General features: G+C 37.4%; 1 protein-coding gene across 1 annotated transcript; it reads right to left on the bottom strand.

The window, feature by feature from the left end:
• Nucleotides 1-288: 288 nt before the first annotated feature.
• On the bottom strand, nucleotides 289-16720 carry LOC127438241 (calcium/calmodulin-dependent protein kinase type 1D-like). The gene is made up of 13 exons (XM_051693667.1): nucleotides 16681-16720; nucleotides 13878-13989; nucleotides 10944-11069; nucleotides 9729-9803; nucleotides 9468-9606; nucleotides 9254-9377; nucleotides 9027-9102; nucleotides 4584-4696; nucleotides 4201-4279; nucleotides 2829-2916; nucleotides 2430-2743; nucleotides 1098-1206; nucleotides 289-885 (listed from the first exon to the last, which is right to left on the bottom strand). Exons 2-12 carry the CDS (start codon nucleotides 13961-13963, stop codon nucleotides 1134-1136), a joined length of 1293 nt encoding a protein of 430 aa, XP_051549627.1. The 5' UTR covers nucleotides 13964-13989; nucleotides 16681-16720; the 3' UTR covers nucleotides 289-885; nucleotides 1098-1133.
• Between the last annotated feature and the right edge of the window lie 325 nt (nucleotides 16721-17045).

Genomic DNA, 17045 nt, shown 5'->3' on the forward strand with positions numbered 1-17045 from the left:
GCCGATATCTTCTTCAATCAATGCCCAAAGGAAAGGCCAAAACGCGAAGAAAGTATTTCCCCTGACACTCATCTCATGCAGTGTGTTCTGTTGTATACTGCACATTTTGAGAGTTGGCATACAGGCACATACTACACACAGTAGCTATATTGCAGAAATGATAATAGGCAATAATAATGGAGTAGAATGGTAACATGCTATTCTAAACATCTGCAAGGGTTCAGAGTACAAATTCAGAAGATTTTACTACATTAAAACAGATAAATTCTGCAGGACACAGTTTTGGTGTAAGTAAGGTTTATTTAAACAGATAAACAGCAGCGTCTTGATAGATTACAGCAGGGGTCTGTGCCATAACACTTTTAGTAAACCCCTAAATTAACTTTTATTAAGATCACATTCATATCATAACAATATTTCAAGCTTTAACAATAAGTGCGGGTCGTTATATTTTAATTAAGAAAATATGATCCAAACACAGTCCTGTAGTCTTCGTTTTTGATTGTTCTATAGAATTCATACAGTGGCACATACAGTATGATCCGACCTCACATGTGAACTAAGCACAGCATGCTAAAGTCTTTCTTCCCAAGATGCACCTTGATCAGCCCACAATGGGCACAAATATGAATATTCCACATGAATATACAAACAGCAGGAATATGAAAATAAACAGAGCAGATGGTCTCACCGCTGTCTCAAACTTATTTCCACAATCTCCTGACCTGAAAACAGTGAAATGACATATTCAGAGGAGAGTTCATGTTTGTGTGTGTGTGGTTGGCACTCGTGTAACTCTGGATTCAGATCGCGAGTCCGTCGGTTTGTGGGACCCCTAGAGAAACGAGCCATCAGTGCAGACAAACAGACAGTCGCACAATCCCCCTGAAAAACACACAACATGTTCATCAAACAACAGCAGGATAATCTGAGAGAAAAAGACAGAATAAGACAAATTAATTAGCTCATATGTGACAAAGCAACAAATAAAATCGAATCATCAAAAATAAAATCAGCACTATAAGTTAGCTGAATATGTTCTGGTTGCTTACAACAAGGACAGGAAAGTCAATTGACCAGATTGAGCAATAACTCACTTCATTTGACTGACAGCTGTCAATCAAGTCAGCTGATTACATCACAGAGCAGACTCCGGTCTGCAGCGACCGGCCATTCCCATCTGTACCAAGTGTTGTTCTCTCTGATCTAAAACAAACAGAACAAACTAATGAACTTTCTATCTAAATCACTGATCAATTCAGTGTTTACGTGCACTGAACAGCAATTGTATTGTCACGTGATATATCAGTGGCCAATATGTTATTCACTGATACCTTTAAAAACTATTGTCATTGATTTTTCTAAGACAGTGTGTCAGATTCAAAACAGTTAAACTTGTCTCAAGAACACGTCGTGTGTGAACATCCTCTCACATGTGCGTACAAGGGTTTTCACATGCTCTATAGTTTACGAGTGAAACAAACAAGCTTATCGTATTCTACTTATGGAGACCTTTCCAGTGATATATTACATTGACTATCCGATGAGTATAACGTTTTTACCGATTTCTATTATAACTTCTATAATCATATTTCGTAAGTTATGAACATGTAACACTTCTAATTTGTGGACACTTGCTAGGAGTTGGTCAGATCGCCAATATGAATAGTAAAGTCCTGATTCTACACTTTTAAATGTTACTTATTTTGTGTCAAGTGAGTAGATTTTAATTAGCAACCCTCTGTAATCGAAAGGGCTAAAAAATGCAAATAAACGTCAAATAATCTGTTATCGGCCCAGAAATGACAAAATTACAAAATGTGAAACAAATAAGCTTATTGTATTCTACTTATGGAGACCTTTCCAATGATGTATTACACATGGCTATCCGATGAGTATAATGTTTTTACCGATTTCTATTATAACTATTATAATCATTCTTCGTAAGTTATGAAAACGTAACGCTTCTAATTTTTCGACACTTGCTAGGAGTTGGTCAGATCGCCAATATGAATAGTAAAGTCCTGATTCTACACTATTAAATGTTAATTCATTAGCAACCCGCTGTAATCGAAATGGCTAAAAAACGAGAGAAAAAAAAACAAAATGTCAAATTATTGGTATCGACACAAAAAATAAAAAAATTCCGTATTGGTGCATCCCTAGCTCTAAGGCCACGTCCACACTAGTATGTTTGCGTTTGAAAACGCATTCATTTTGTTACGTTACTCCTCCACCGGAAATTAAGCATTTAAAAAACGTAACCGCATACTTTGGAAAACAATGCCGTTAGATAATTTTCAAAAATAAAAACTGATTAGTTTGAATGTGACTTAAGGGTACTGTTTGACGCAATGATTGTTCATTTGAGAATTTTGTTTGTAATTATATATGTCTATTAACACACACAGTTTTTAGTGTTTTTGTACCCGTGAGTGGCGCAGGGCAGCTCAGACTCAGAGTGATATGCGTGTTGTCCCGTCTCCGTGACGACCAGCGCGTGCATCGGCTCACTGTTACAGGCCTTAAGTGGGCCACGCCCCCTGCTGACATCACTGTGTGGCATCAAGCCCATGTGATTGCACGATGGGTTCCCATTGGTGTCAAGCTCATCAGAGGGTGGTCCGGGCGACGACACGTCCAGAACCGCGATGAGCGGCGCCGCTGCGGGAACCGCTGGGTCAGTGTGAGCGAGCTGAAGCCGTCGCATGTGACTCACCGCTACTGACACATTAATGGCTTTCTGAAACAAACACACTCATGTAAGTGTCATACAGAGCAGCAGGGGGCGTTATAGTTCACCCAAAAAAGGAAAATTCATCTCTCACCTTCCATTTAGATTTGGCAAAGTTCTTCTGCATCTGTTCACACACAGACTGATAAATGTTGTCATTATGCGCCGTGTCTCCAATGATCCTGAACACAAACACCAGAGTCTTTATTCAACAGTTCATTTATTTATCAATCAGTATGTTTTTTCATAAATCACTTTGTTTACCCTAACAGTTGAACTGGTCTGTTTTGATGGTTCTAGAGGGTTTTGAGCACTTGGGTCAGACTACAAGACCAGCAAGACCAACTGTTTTAGCAGGGAATTCATTCATTGCATGTTTGTTTATAAATGTTTATTAATGAATCCGAATGGTAATTTATTACTAAGTGTATTCATGTGTATTAGTGGCTCAGTTTGCTCATTAACAGTTCATAATCAGTTCATATCAACTAAATCTAAAAGGGTGAATCTTAAGCTGTCAAGATATCCAGATCATTTTTATCCCCCCAAAAAATTTAAAAGACATGAGAAATTCTATTTTGTCTAAGAAATTGAAGCCTAGTTTTAAAAAACATGGTATTACTGAAATTTATAAGGTGATTATAAGGTTAATTTTTGTTATTACAAATTACAATATTGAATGTAAAATTGAAAAGTATACAATTATTAATTTAATTTAAAAAAATCACTGTATTACAGAAATATTTAAAACAATTACCATATTACAATATTTAATGTCAAATTTAAAGTATACAATTATTAATTAATTAATTTTTTAAAAATCACTATTACAGAAATGTTAAAAAATATAACCATATTACAATATTTATTGTACAATTGAAATAAAAAATGTATTAATAATTTAATTTAAAAAAATCACTGTATTACAGAAATGTAAAAAAAAACATTATAATATTTAATGTAAAATAAAAATTTTAAATGTATTATTAATTTATTAAAAATAACTGCATTAATGTAATTTTTATGTAAAATTGAAATTGAAAATTTATTTAAAAATCACTGTATTACAGACATTTTTAAGGTGTTTTTAAGGTTTAAAAAATATCATATTACAAAATTTAATGTAAAATTTAAATTCAAAATGATTGTTTATTAATTTATTTTTTAAAATAACTATTACTGTAATTTTTCATGTAAAATCGAATGAAAAAATATTATTAATTTATTTGAAAAAAATCACTGTTTTACTGTAATTTGTAAGGTGTTTTTAAGGTGAAAAAAATTAACATATTACAATATGTATGCATGTTTATTTGCCATAAAATTAATGCCACAATGCAAAAAATCTTACTGGTCCTAAAAATTGCCTTCATTTTCTTAATATAAAATGTTTTCCTTCCAATTTTGAAATATGAAAAAGTGTCCTAATATTCTCACAACTGTGAGAACTTTGTTATGTTCCTCACCATGGGTGAGCGAGCGCTTGTTCTGTGGTGAAACGTTTACTTGGGCTTTTCTCCAGCATGTGTTTGACAAAATCTTTTGCTGCAGAAATAAGAGAGTTTATTCAGAATTATTCACAGACCAATAAATATATAAACATTCTCAATGCTGACACCAGTAATCAGATCTTAAAATCAGCTCAGTTAAAACAACTTCAGATCTCTCATTTTGGATATGACTGAGTGTCATTTTTATATAAAAGTCTCCTCAAGTAATGCTAACCACATTAAATGTATCTGCTATTCTAAAAACCCACTCGAAAGTCCTGAGGGAAGCCATGATGAATTAGCCTATCGGCTAATTGAAGTCATGACTGAAGACCTGTATTATTAATCTGTAAACATACCTGATTCAGAGATGTCGTCCCAATACGGTGAGTGAAACGCGTATTCTGCCTTCATTATTTTGGAGAAAAGACGCGTTTCATTCTCTTCATAAAATGGCGGGTAGCCACACAACCTGAACAAACAGAAAAACAATGTTTGAAAAACACGAGCCAACCTGTTTTTAGAAACCACCATATCAAATGCTGTTAACACTAAATAAATCTGATTGTTTTTCAAATCTGACTACACACTCATTCTGTACGTGATGAAATCTGATCTCAGACACATTCCAGAAATCAGATTTTAATCAGATGTCAAAGTAAATATGGATGTGATTTGGATTGGGTTTGTAAAAATCAGATTTTTCCTTAGAGAACAGGGAGGGAATATTTTTCTGAAATCACAATTAGTTTAACATCCCCTCACAATAGATTTGCATTCCCTTGCAATAAATTAACTTAACCCTTTAAGCTCTGAAGATATTTTTAAAGATTTCCTGTTTCAGTGGCATACCCAAAATTAAAGGCTTATGACTCAAAAAAAAAAAAAAGGGGGCAAGTGTTTGGTATCATTGTAAAGAAAACTTCTCATTTTTATAATGATATAGATTATGATACATTCTGAGACTCTCAGATTAAGAAACGGCTGAAAAAAATCACAAAACAAATTGAGCCAAAAATGTACTTTTTTTCTAATTTGACATTATATATCTCTGGGTATAAATAAGGTGGCTCAGATAAACTGTCAAATGTAACTGAGAAAATCAAATCAAAAGTTATAGCATTACAAAAATAATTGATCATAGTGTCAAAAAACATCTCCAAACAAATAAAACATAATAATTGTACATAAGAACTAATTACAATAAAAATCATATCAAATCACTTTATTGTCACACAGTCATATACACAAGTGCAATGGTGTGTGAAATTCTTGGGTGCAGTTCCGATCAACATAGCAGTCGTGACAGTGATGAGACATATACCAATTTACAATAACATCAAATTAACACAACACAATTTAAGCATCTGTTATACACATAATTACACACAACACAATATACAAATAATAACATACACTGTACAGCATACAATACGCACTATATAGATACACATTATACAATAAAAATAAAAAATAGAAATATATAAAAAAGTATATATAGTAGTATTTATAGAATGTACAGTATTGTACTGTATTGACATTCAGGCTGTCGGTTGATAGTCAGTTGTTAAGAGAGAATATAATATAATAATAATATAATTTATGACAGTCCGGTGTGAGATATAAGAGTAATAGTAATAATAATAAAGTGCAGTGCTGATGTATTTTGATCGTGAGAGATCAAGAGTTCAGAAGTCTGATTGCTTGGGGGAAGAAGCTATCGTGGAGTCGGCTGGTGCTGGTCCTGATGATGCGATACCGCCTACCTGATGGTAGCAGTGAGAACAGCCCATGGCTCGGGTGGCTGGAGTCTCTGATGATCCTCCGAGCTTTTTTCACACACCGCCTTGTATATATTTCCTGGAGGGAGGGAAGCTCACCTCCGATGATGTGTCTGGCAGTTCGCACCACCCTTTGCAGTGCTTTGCGGTTGTGGGCGGTGCTATTGCCGTACCAGGCGGAGATGCAGCCAGTCAGGATGCTCTCTACAGTGCAGGTGTAGAACCGTGTGAGGATGTGGCGGTTCATTCCAAACTTCCTCAGCCGTCTCAGGAAGAAGAGACACTGATGAGCCTTCTTCACAACGGCTTCAGTGTGGATGGACCATGTGAGTTCCTCAGTGATGTGGACACCCAGGAACTTGAAGCTGCTGACTCTCTCCACTGGTGCTCCATTGATGGTGATGGGACTGTGTTCTCTGTCTTTTCTTCTGAAGTCCACCACAAGCTCCTTTGTCTTACTGATGTTGAGGGAGAGGTTGTGCTGCTGACACCAGTGTGTCAGAGTGTGCATCTCCTCTCTGTAGGCTGTTTCATCATTGTCAGTGATCAGACCTACCACCGTCGTGTCATCAGCAAACTTAATGATGGCATTGGAGCTATATGTTGCCACACAGTCATGTGTGTACAGGGAATACAGTAGTGGGCTGAGAACACAGCCCTGTGGGGCTCCAGTGTTGAGGGTCAGTGATGAGGAGATGTTGCTGCCCATTCTAACCACCTGGCGTCTGCTTGACAGGAAGTCCAGGATCCAGCTGCACAGCGAGCTGTTTAAACCCAGAGCCCGGAGTTTCACATCAAGCTTGGAGGGCACTATGGTGTTGAATGCTGAGCTGTAGTCTACAAACAGCATTCTCACATAAGTGTTCCTTTTTTCCAGGTGGGAGAGAGCAGTGTGTATTGTAGATGCAATGGCATCATCAGTGGAGCGGTTGTTACGGTAAGCAAACTGCAGCGGGTCAAGATTGAGTGGTAATACAGAGCAGATGTAATCTCTGATTAGTCTCTCAAAGCATTTGCTGATGATGGGGGTCAGAGCAACAGGACGCCAGTCATTTAAACAAGTTATTTTTGATTGTTTTGGAACAGACACAATGGTGGATGTTTTAAAGCATGTGGGTCCACAGACAAAGAGAGGGAAAGGTTGAAAATGTCCGTAAAAACACCAGCCAGCTGGTTCGCGCACGCTCTGATGACGCGGCCCGGAATGCCGTCTGGGCCCGCGGCTTTGCTGATATTCACCCATCGGAAGGATCGGGTTACATCCGCTACAGGGATGGAGAGTGAACTAACCTCTGTAGCTTCAGCCGCGAGAGCTCTCTCCGCAAGGGCGGTGTTATTTCCCTCAAAACGAGCATAAAAAGTATTTAGCTCATCCGGGAGAGAGGCAGCGGTGTTCACGGCGGAGTTTTTATTCCCTTTAAAGTCCGTGATGATGTTAATTCCCTGCCACATGCTTCTAGAGTTGGTGGTGTTAAACTGTCCTTCAATCTTGCTCCTGTACTGGCATTTTGCGGTTCTGATAGTTTTTCGGAGGGCATAATTGCCTTGTTTATGCTCCTCCGCGTTCCCGGAATTAAAAGCGGAGGTCTGCACATTAAGTGCCGCGCGAACATCGTTATTTATCCATGGTTTCTGATTCAGATAGATCCATATTGTTCTGGTCGGAACCACGTCCTCCACACACTTTTTGATGAAACACATTACGCTATCAGCGTAAAGCTCGATGTCGTCATCAGAGATGGACCGGAACATCTCCCAGTCCGTGTGATCAAAACAGTCTTGTAGCATGGAATCTGATTGGTCCGACCAGCACTGGATCATTCTGAGGGTGGGTGCTTCCTGTTTCAGTTTCTGCCTGTAAGCGGGCAGAAGCAGAATGGAAGAGTGGTCCGATTTGCCAAATGGTGGGCGGGGGAGGGATTTGTAGCCGTCCTGGAAGGGAGAGTAGCAATGGTCCAAAACCCGGTCCCCTCGTGTGTACATATGCAAACACAACAATGACTAAAGGTTTGCATAGCATGCAGACATGATTTTAGTAATGAGATTTCACAGAATGAGTTTCATTCTGTGTCATTTGAGTCATCATTGAGTCTGTGTCATGTATTTGGCGCCATCTCCTGGTGGCCATATGTAACATTGTGCTTCATGTGGATTATCTAATGATCTATGCATCTGATTATCTTGTGTGTGGACACCTTTGAAAGATAATCACCTCCTCTAAGTAACAGCATGTGATATTTTATGTTCCATTTATTTTCGTGAAGTTATAAGCGAAAACGCGGCATATAAGTAACACCAAAATAATTGTCAAAGACATATACTTAGCTATTACTCGCTATATTTTTGTCTGTGAGAAAAAAAATAGGCTGTTTGTATTCTACTCTGAGAGCTTTCCAACAACATATGATACATGACTATTTGATCAGTTTGATGTTTTTACTGATTACAATAATATGTAAAGTTTAAAATTATTAATAAATGATCAAAACGGAACACTTCTGATTTGTCTGAAAATTTCAAAGCACTTGTTCAGTTTTGGTCATAATGCCTACATGCATTGGAAAGTAGAGCTGCTAAGCTTTCAAACAATACCTATTTTGTGTTGGCCAAGATATTAATATTTTTACCTTTTTTTTTTCTCGCGACCCATCCAAGCTTAAAGGGTTAAACAATTGAATTTGTAGTAAAACCATATTAATAATACAGGAAAATGAAAACTATGGTTATAAAACCCAGAGTAACCACAAGATTAACCATGGATACTTCAGTCATGGTTACTACAAAATTACTACAGTAAAACTATGTTTTTCGCCAAAAAATAAAAATAAAAACATTGTTACCACAATATTACTATAATAAAACCATGTTTAATTTATTGCGAGGGGACAGAAAACTGTTTCAGAAAATAAATTCCTTCCTCGTACTCTAAGCTGCTCCATATGAAGCAGGTTTGAGGCAGATATGGTAATAAAATAGCTTTTTGCTGCCTGTCTGCATACAGTTTAAATCACATGGACTTACAGGATGTAGGTAATGACACCGATGGACCAGCAGTCGACAGCTTTACTGTACGGTTTCTGTGCCAGAACTTCAGGAGCTGAGGAGAAAATACAAAACTCATGAGCCCTTCAGATGTTTACAAAACCCTTCAACTAAAATGTTCTAATTAATCTAACAGCACTCCAAAAAAAAAAAACTTAAGGGCTGATGTTTGTTTGTTCAGTGTGTTTGTGTGAAATAATTCATACCGACGTATCCAGGTGTTCCACAGGCTGTGGACATCACGTCGTGATCAGACATCTTAGAAAGACCAAAGTCACTGATCATGATTTTTGCGTTCTCGTCTGGACTGTAGAACAACAGGTTCTCAGGCTACAGATGAATAAAACACAGATTAATAACTCAGTAATATAAAATGAGTGTGTGTGTGTGTGTGTGTTTGTTTGTGTGTGTATAAAGTACCTTCAGGTCTCTGTGGACGATGCTGTTCTGATGCAGATAGGAAACGGCCTCCAGGACCTGTTTGATCACACAACTGGCATCTTTCTCTGTATAAAATCCTCGATCCAGAATACGGTCAAACAGCTCTCCACCCGACACTCTTCACACACACATAGAAACATTAATATACATGCTCAAAAGATGCATGTGTTTCACTGAGCATATGGCTGTGTGTTTATATGAGGTGTTTAGTATTGTGTGTGTGTATAATGAAAGACGTACAGTTCCATGACCAGGTAATAGTGTGTTCTTGTTTCATAGAAATCCTCCAGCCCCACCACATTACTATGTTTTATCCTGAAAGTGAGAGAATAAATATTAATGAAGGACCGTAGAATGTAGAAGTTTGAATATAAGTGGTCTTTAAGGTTGTTAGTCTGTGGTGTTTATGGTCTGTGCAGCCTGTGGTGTTGTGTTATTAAACTGTGGTGTTTGTGGCCTGTAGTGTTTCAGTTAGTGGTCTGTAATTTTTGTGTTTATGATCTATAGTGTTTATGTTAGTGGTCTGTGGTGTTTGTTGTGCCTGTGGTGTTTTGTTATTTAACTGTTGATTTTATAGTCTGTAGTGTTTGTGATATGTGGAGTTTGTATTAGTGGTCTGTAGTGTTTATGGTCTTAAGTGATTGTTTGTAGTCTTTTCTACTGTGTTTGTGTTAGTGATCTGTGGTGTTTTTATTTGTTTATGGACTGTGTCTTTTGTATTTATGGTTTGTAGTTTTGATGGTCTGTAGTGTTTGTAGGTCTGTGTATTTCTGTTTGTGTCTGTAGTGTTTGTGATTATGATATGTAGTATTTGTATTAGTGGTCTGTGATGGATGTGTTCATGTTCTGAAGTGTTTTATTAAACTGTGGCATCTGTAGTGCTTGTGTTAGTAGTTTGTGGTGATTGCGTTTTTGATATTTGTATTTGTAGTGGTCTGAAATGATTGTTTGTAGTTTGTGGTGTTTGTGTTAATTGCCTGTGGTGTTTGTGATCTGTGGTGTTTTTTAAGTAGGCTATGGTGTTTGTGGTCTGTGGTGCCTCTGGTGTTTTGTTATAAAACTGTGCCATCTGTAGTGTTTGTGTTAATGTTTATGGTCTGTAGTGTTTATGTTAGTAGTTTGTGGTGACTGTGTTTATGATGTATAGTGCTTTGTTAGTCATCTGTAGCATTTTTTATTTTTTATTCTGTGGTGTTTATGCTAGTGATTTGTGATGTTTTTGTTATTAAACTGTGGTGTTTATGGTCTGTAATGTTTGTATTAGTGGTCTGAAGTGTTAATGTTTGTAGTCCGTTCTGTAGTGTTGATAATAGTGGTCTCTGTAATGTGTATGGTCTTTGGTGCCTGTGGTGTTCCATTATTAAACTGTGGCATCTGTAGTGTTTGTTTATTATCTGTAGTGTTTTAGTTAGTGGTCAGAGGTGTTTATGGTGTCTCTGGTGTCTGTTGTCTCACCTCCTCAACACTTTGATCTCATTCTCCAGGTTTGAGTGATGCAGCTGTTTTTTCTTCACACATTTCAGGGCGTAGAAATTTCCAGTCTTTCTCTCTCTTACCAGGTAGACCTCTGAAAACGAACCCCTGTGAAATACACAACCCTCATTAACAGGATTCGAACTACACTACAACTGAAACACGAACACAACAGGATCTTTAAATCTTGTCTGAAGATCATGTTGGGCTCAAGACGAAACCAGTCAACACCTGATGCCTCACTGAGGGTCTTTTAAGTTCACTGCAGGAGATGTTCAGATGTTCTTACACTCCTGACAACAACAACATGAACGGCTAATACATGAGCACAAGGCCGTTCTGTGTGCGTCTAGTGAAATGTTGAGCCCTGCTTGTCTGTCTTGAGTCCACCTCTTCCATGAATAAATGTCCTAAGAGAAGGATTAAGCTCAAGTGTTTTACATAAGAGACCCAGTGTTGCTCCTCAAGACTAATGACCACCATGTCTTTAATCCATCCAGTGTCATTCAGTTCTCCTTAAGCTACAATCCTTCAGTCTGAAGTCTAATCTGATGCTCTCTACTCTAGCAATCAACTTTTCCTCTTTCATTTGTGATGTTTGTTAAGGCAAGGTGTTTATAATGAAGTATCTAAGTCATCCTGCAGCGTTTGTGCTCCAGACATTAATGATATCTAGCATCATCAAGTTTTGCACGAGAAACACGACTCACGCCTTTTTCAGAAAATGTCAAAATCTAGCAAAATTCTAGCTCTAGACTTGTGTTGGCCACCACATAAACTAATATGTACTGTGATTCAGAGTAAGTCATGTGCCAGTGTGTCCTCACTCTTGTTGGCACAAAGAGTCACATTCCCAAACCATCTGTGATTTTACAGCAGACTCCTACATGAGACATTATCATAGATTTGTGAAGATATTAACCTTCTACAGCATCAGTCACCGTTCACACATGACCACTGCCATTATTGAAGGATTCTGACACTGTAAAGTGCTTCTCCTGATTGGATGATTATTACAATTAAAAGGCCCAATCAGAACATGCCAATTTTCGAAATGTGCTGTAATTCACGTGGACTACAGAATGTACCGAAGTATACTTTAGGCTTAAGGCAGGACTACAACAGCCATATTTGGTGTTTCAATTTCTCCCATTCATATGTAAACGAGTGGTCTATCTCCTCTCTTTATAAATACTTTAATCACCCTAAATGCTAAATACTACCTCTATAATTAACAAGAATCAGTCTATACATTTCACAAAACTAACAGACTAAATGACTGATTAACAGTGGATTAGTTAGCTATGAGTATCTAAATTCTAACCAGTGTTGAGGAATAGTTAACTAAAATTATTACACTGCTCTCCAGAATACTTGATTGTGATTGGTCAATGGCACCATCTAGTGGTCTGATATTTTTTCAGTAACATCCGCACATCCAGGTATTGCGAGCCATCTTTCATGCTCCTCGGATCACTGTGCGATCTCTTCAAGTAAGCTAATAATTTCAACTCAAAGAAATGTTCCATGCACAGTAGTTTTGTAATAAGATGTATAATGAGCAGTCAGGCGTTCATTAAATACAAAATAATAAACACCAACAGAACTCCCAATGCAAACTGGAGGTGTAATTTAGCTGTTCAGCGACTTATTTGTTCTGATATAATTGCATCATTTCAATTCAAATCATTATTTTATGTCCATGTATTCATTTTTTTAGTTGGTTAGTAGCAGTGTAATAAGCGGAATAATGTACAGTCAGCTATTGTTATTACAAAATAAACTCCTTAAGGCTGATACAAGACTCCCTCCGCACCCTGTCAGGAATTATTTTGTGATAACAACGGGCTTACTGTACATTATCCCTTACATAGCGATGCTACTAACATAACTACAGTAGCCTGACAGTAGTTCAGCTGTTTTTACAATATTGTTGCTTTTCCAGTAACGATCGTGCTACATTTACCAATGAGTAGCACTGTAGCGTAGCGTCACAAAACACTACATTTGTCACATTATTGTGAACACAGCAGAATAGCGAGTCAGTTCTTTCAGACGCTTAATGTAAATGAACTAGTTTACATAAATTATTCACTTGAGCCCCGCGCTGCCTTAAACGGACCTTGCCTTATTTTAATAAAGTGAAATATTTAGTTAATTGCTGCTGTTTATCACTGTATTTCAATTCAGCTATTTAAAAAAGGATGTTTTCTAGTTTTATTAGTGTATATATGAGTATAAATGTATGTTTAATCAGCCTGTTTTGTATCCCTTACAAAAATTAACCATGGTTTACTACAGTAAATAATATTGTGCTAACCACAACTGTAGTAAAACCATGGTACATTTCCACCAATTTCAGCCTAATTAAATATAATTAAAAAATCCTGTTAAACACACATGCTGAAGAGGTCTCATTCACATTAACACACTGATCCTTTAATTGACTTTTGTCAGGATGTTCTCTGGTGTCTGTGTTCTCATTCACAGCTGATGATGATTGACAGGTGTCAAAACTCACACAAACTGCATACAAACATCTCTGAATAACAGATGTTACAGCTTCATAACACCTCATAAAGCTTCGCAATGCTAACTTTGAAGCTTCAGTTGGTTCTGAATGAGAGCAAACAGATGAAGGGCTTCACTGATAAAAATGTCCCTCAATCTTTTAATCTGGGCCTCAGATTACTGTTACTGCTGTAACGAGCATGTGCCTCCTCGCAGTGATTAACCTGTAATCCCTCATTCATTTATGACTCAACATTTTCAATATCTCTTCATTAAAAACATTAATAATCGGTTATACTTTTAGAGTACAAATGTCTCCAAACAGACAAAAAAAGTGAACAGATAATTACTCAAAGATATCCTGTGTTCACAGAGTTGAAATATTACTCGATAGTCAGTACTTACGATCCCAGAATTTCTTTGAAATCAAAGATCTCTTTGATGTTGTTGGTGATTTTCTTCCAGCTGCAATGAATCTCCTTCCGACCCATAATGGCTCAACTTTACAAACTGACTCCTGCAGGAAAACACACATACATACTTGTTAAAGACAAATATACGCCTGTTAAACAGACACATATGCCTATTAAAAACACATATACACCTGTGAAGCAGACATATATGCCTGTTAAACACACATATCCGCCTGTTAAAGACTCATACGCCTGTTAAAGACACATATACACCTGTTAAACACACATTTTCACCTGTTAAAGACATATATATGCCTGTTAAACACACATATCCGCCTGTTAAAGACACATACACCTGTTAAACACACATATCCGCCTGTTAAAGACACATACGCCTGTTAAACACACATATCCGCCTGTTAAACAGACACATATCCGCCTGTTAAACACACATATCCGCCTGTTAAACAGACACATATCCGCCTGTTAAAGACACATACACCTGTTAAACACACATATCCGCCTGTTAAAGACACATACGCCTGTTAAACACACATATCCGCCTGTTAAAGACTCATACGCCTGTTAAAGACACATATCCGCCTGTTAAAGACACATACACCTGTTAAACACACATATCCGCCTGTTAAACACACATATCCGCCTGTTAAAGACACATACACCTGTTAAACACACATATCCGCCTGTTAAAGACACATACGCCTGTTAAACACACATATCCGCCTGTTAAAGACTCATACGCCTGTTAAACACACATATCCGCCTGTTAAACACACATACACCTGTTAAACACACATATCCGCCTGTTAAACACACATATCCGCCTGTTAAACACACATACACCTGTTAAACACACATATCCGCCTGTTAAAGACACATACGCCTGTTAAACACACATATCCGCCTGTTAAAGACTCATACGCCTGTTAAACACATATACACCTGTTAAACACATATACACCTGTTAAACAGACACATACGCCTGTTAAACACACATATCCGCCTGTTAAAGACACATACGCCTGTTAAACACACATATCCACCTGTTAAACACACATATCCGCCTGTTAAACACACATATCCGCCTGTTAAACACACATATCCGCCTGTTAAACACACATACACCTGTTAAACACACATATCCGCCTGTTAAAGACACATACGCCTGTTAAACACACATATCCGCCTGTTAAAGACACATACGCCTGTTAAACACACATATCCACCTGTTAAACACACATATCCGCCTGTTAAACACACATATCCGCCTGTTAAACACACATATCCGCCTGTTAAACACACATACACCTGTGAAACACACATATCCGCCTGTTAAAGACACATCCGCCTGTTAAACACACATATCCGCCTGTTAAAGACACATACACCTGTTAAACACACATATCCGCCTGTTAAAGACACATACGCCTGTTAAACACACATATCCGCCTGTTAAAGACACATACGCCTGTTAAACACACATATCCGCCTGTTAAAGACTCATACGCCTGTTAAAGACACATATACACCTGTTAAACAGACACATACGCCTGTTAAAGACACATACGCCTGTTAAAGACACATATACACCTGTTAAACAGACACATCCGCCTGTTAAACACACATATCCGCCTGTTAAAGACTCATACGCCTGTTAAAGACACATATACACCTGTTAAACAGACACATATCCGCCTGTTAAACAGACACATATCCGCCTGTTAAACAGACTCATACGCCTGTTAAAGACACATATCCGCCTGTTAAAGACACATATGCCTGTTAAACAGACATATGCCTGTTAAACAGACATAACCGCCTGTTAAAGACACATATACGCCTGATAAAGACACATATACGCCTGATAAAGACACATATACGCCTGTTAAAGACACATATACGCCTGTTAAAGACACATATGCCTGTTAAACAGACATATGCCTGTTAAACAGACATAACCGCCTGATAAAGACACATATACGCCTGATAAAGACACATATACGCCTGATAAAGACACATATACGCCTGATAAAGACACATATACGCCTGATAAAGACACATATACGCCTGTTAAAGACACATATACGCCTGTTAAAGACACATATACGCCTGTTAAAGACACATACGCCTGTTAAACACACATCAATCTGTTCATAAGTGTGACACAATGTTTCAGTCTCTTCTATAACTGATGAGGGTCGTCATTGTTCCCTCCAATGTGTTTCTGAGAAGAGTTTAAGTTGATCTTTGACCTCTAATCTCTGATGTTGGTTACTGCATTAACTCTCTAACTGGAGCAAATCATCAAACTAACCAGATCAACATTAAACCTTTATATTAATCACATTAAAACTCATATTTAGATTTTAGTGACATCTTTAGGTCACATTATACACAATAGTTCAATACTAACAAACAAATAAATACATACTGTATGGAATAATTCATAATAACAACCGCTAATAATAGTCTTTATGCCTTTACATTTATTTATAACGTAAAGACATAAAATAAAATGTTTTATCAGTAACATTTTATACAAATCATTAATTCCAATTTAAATTGTAAAAACATACCATACATGTACTTGAATGTACAATAAATATTTAATGTTTGTTAATGACCTTTAATTAAATGTATAAAGTTTTGCCAGTTCTATTTGTTTTTAATCTGAATATTAGAAGAACAGTCCAGTTAATAACTCTTCTAATGTATCCAGAATACAAACTGTCTGAACATTATAGATGAGTGAATATGAATATAAATCTTCTCACCTGGAGCGGAGAGGAGGAGATGTTGACGGGCAGATGATCAGATCCACCTGTGATCATTCACGCGCTCACTGCCACTTCAGACGCGCGCGGGGGGGCGTTAACACATGACGTCACGCGTGATCACCTGAACCTGACCTTGACAATCTTTTTACTGTATTGTGTTTTATTGTGTGTGTGTGTATGTGTGTGTGAGAGAGAGTGTGTGTGTGTGTGAGTTTGTGTGTATGTGTGTGAGAGAGAGAGTGTGTGTTTGTGTGAGTTTGTGTGTGTGTGTGCGTGTGTGTTTGTGTGAGTTATGTGTGTGTGTGTGTGTGTGTGTGTGTGTGTTTGTGTGAGTTTGTGTGTGTGTGTGTTTGTGAGAGAGT

This window comes from Myxocyprinus asiaticus, chromosome 49 (assembly GCF_019703515.2).
Source record: "Myxocyprinus asiaticus isolate MX2 ecotype Aquarium Trade chromosome 49, UBuf_Myxa_2, whole genome shotgun sequence".
NCBI classification, from domain to species: domain Eukaryota; kingdom Metazoa; phylum Chordata; class Actinopteri; order Cypriniformes; family Catostomidae; genus Myxocyprinus; species Myxocyprinus asiaticus.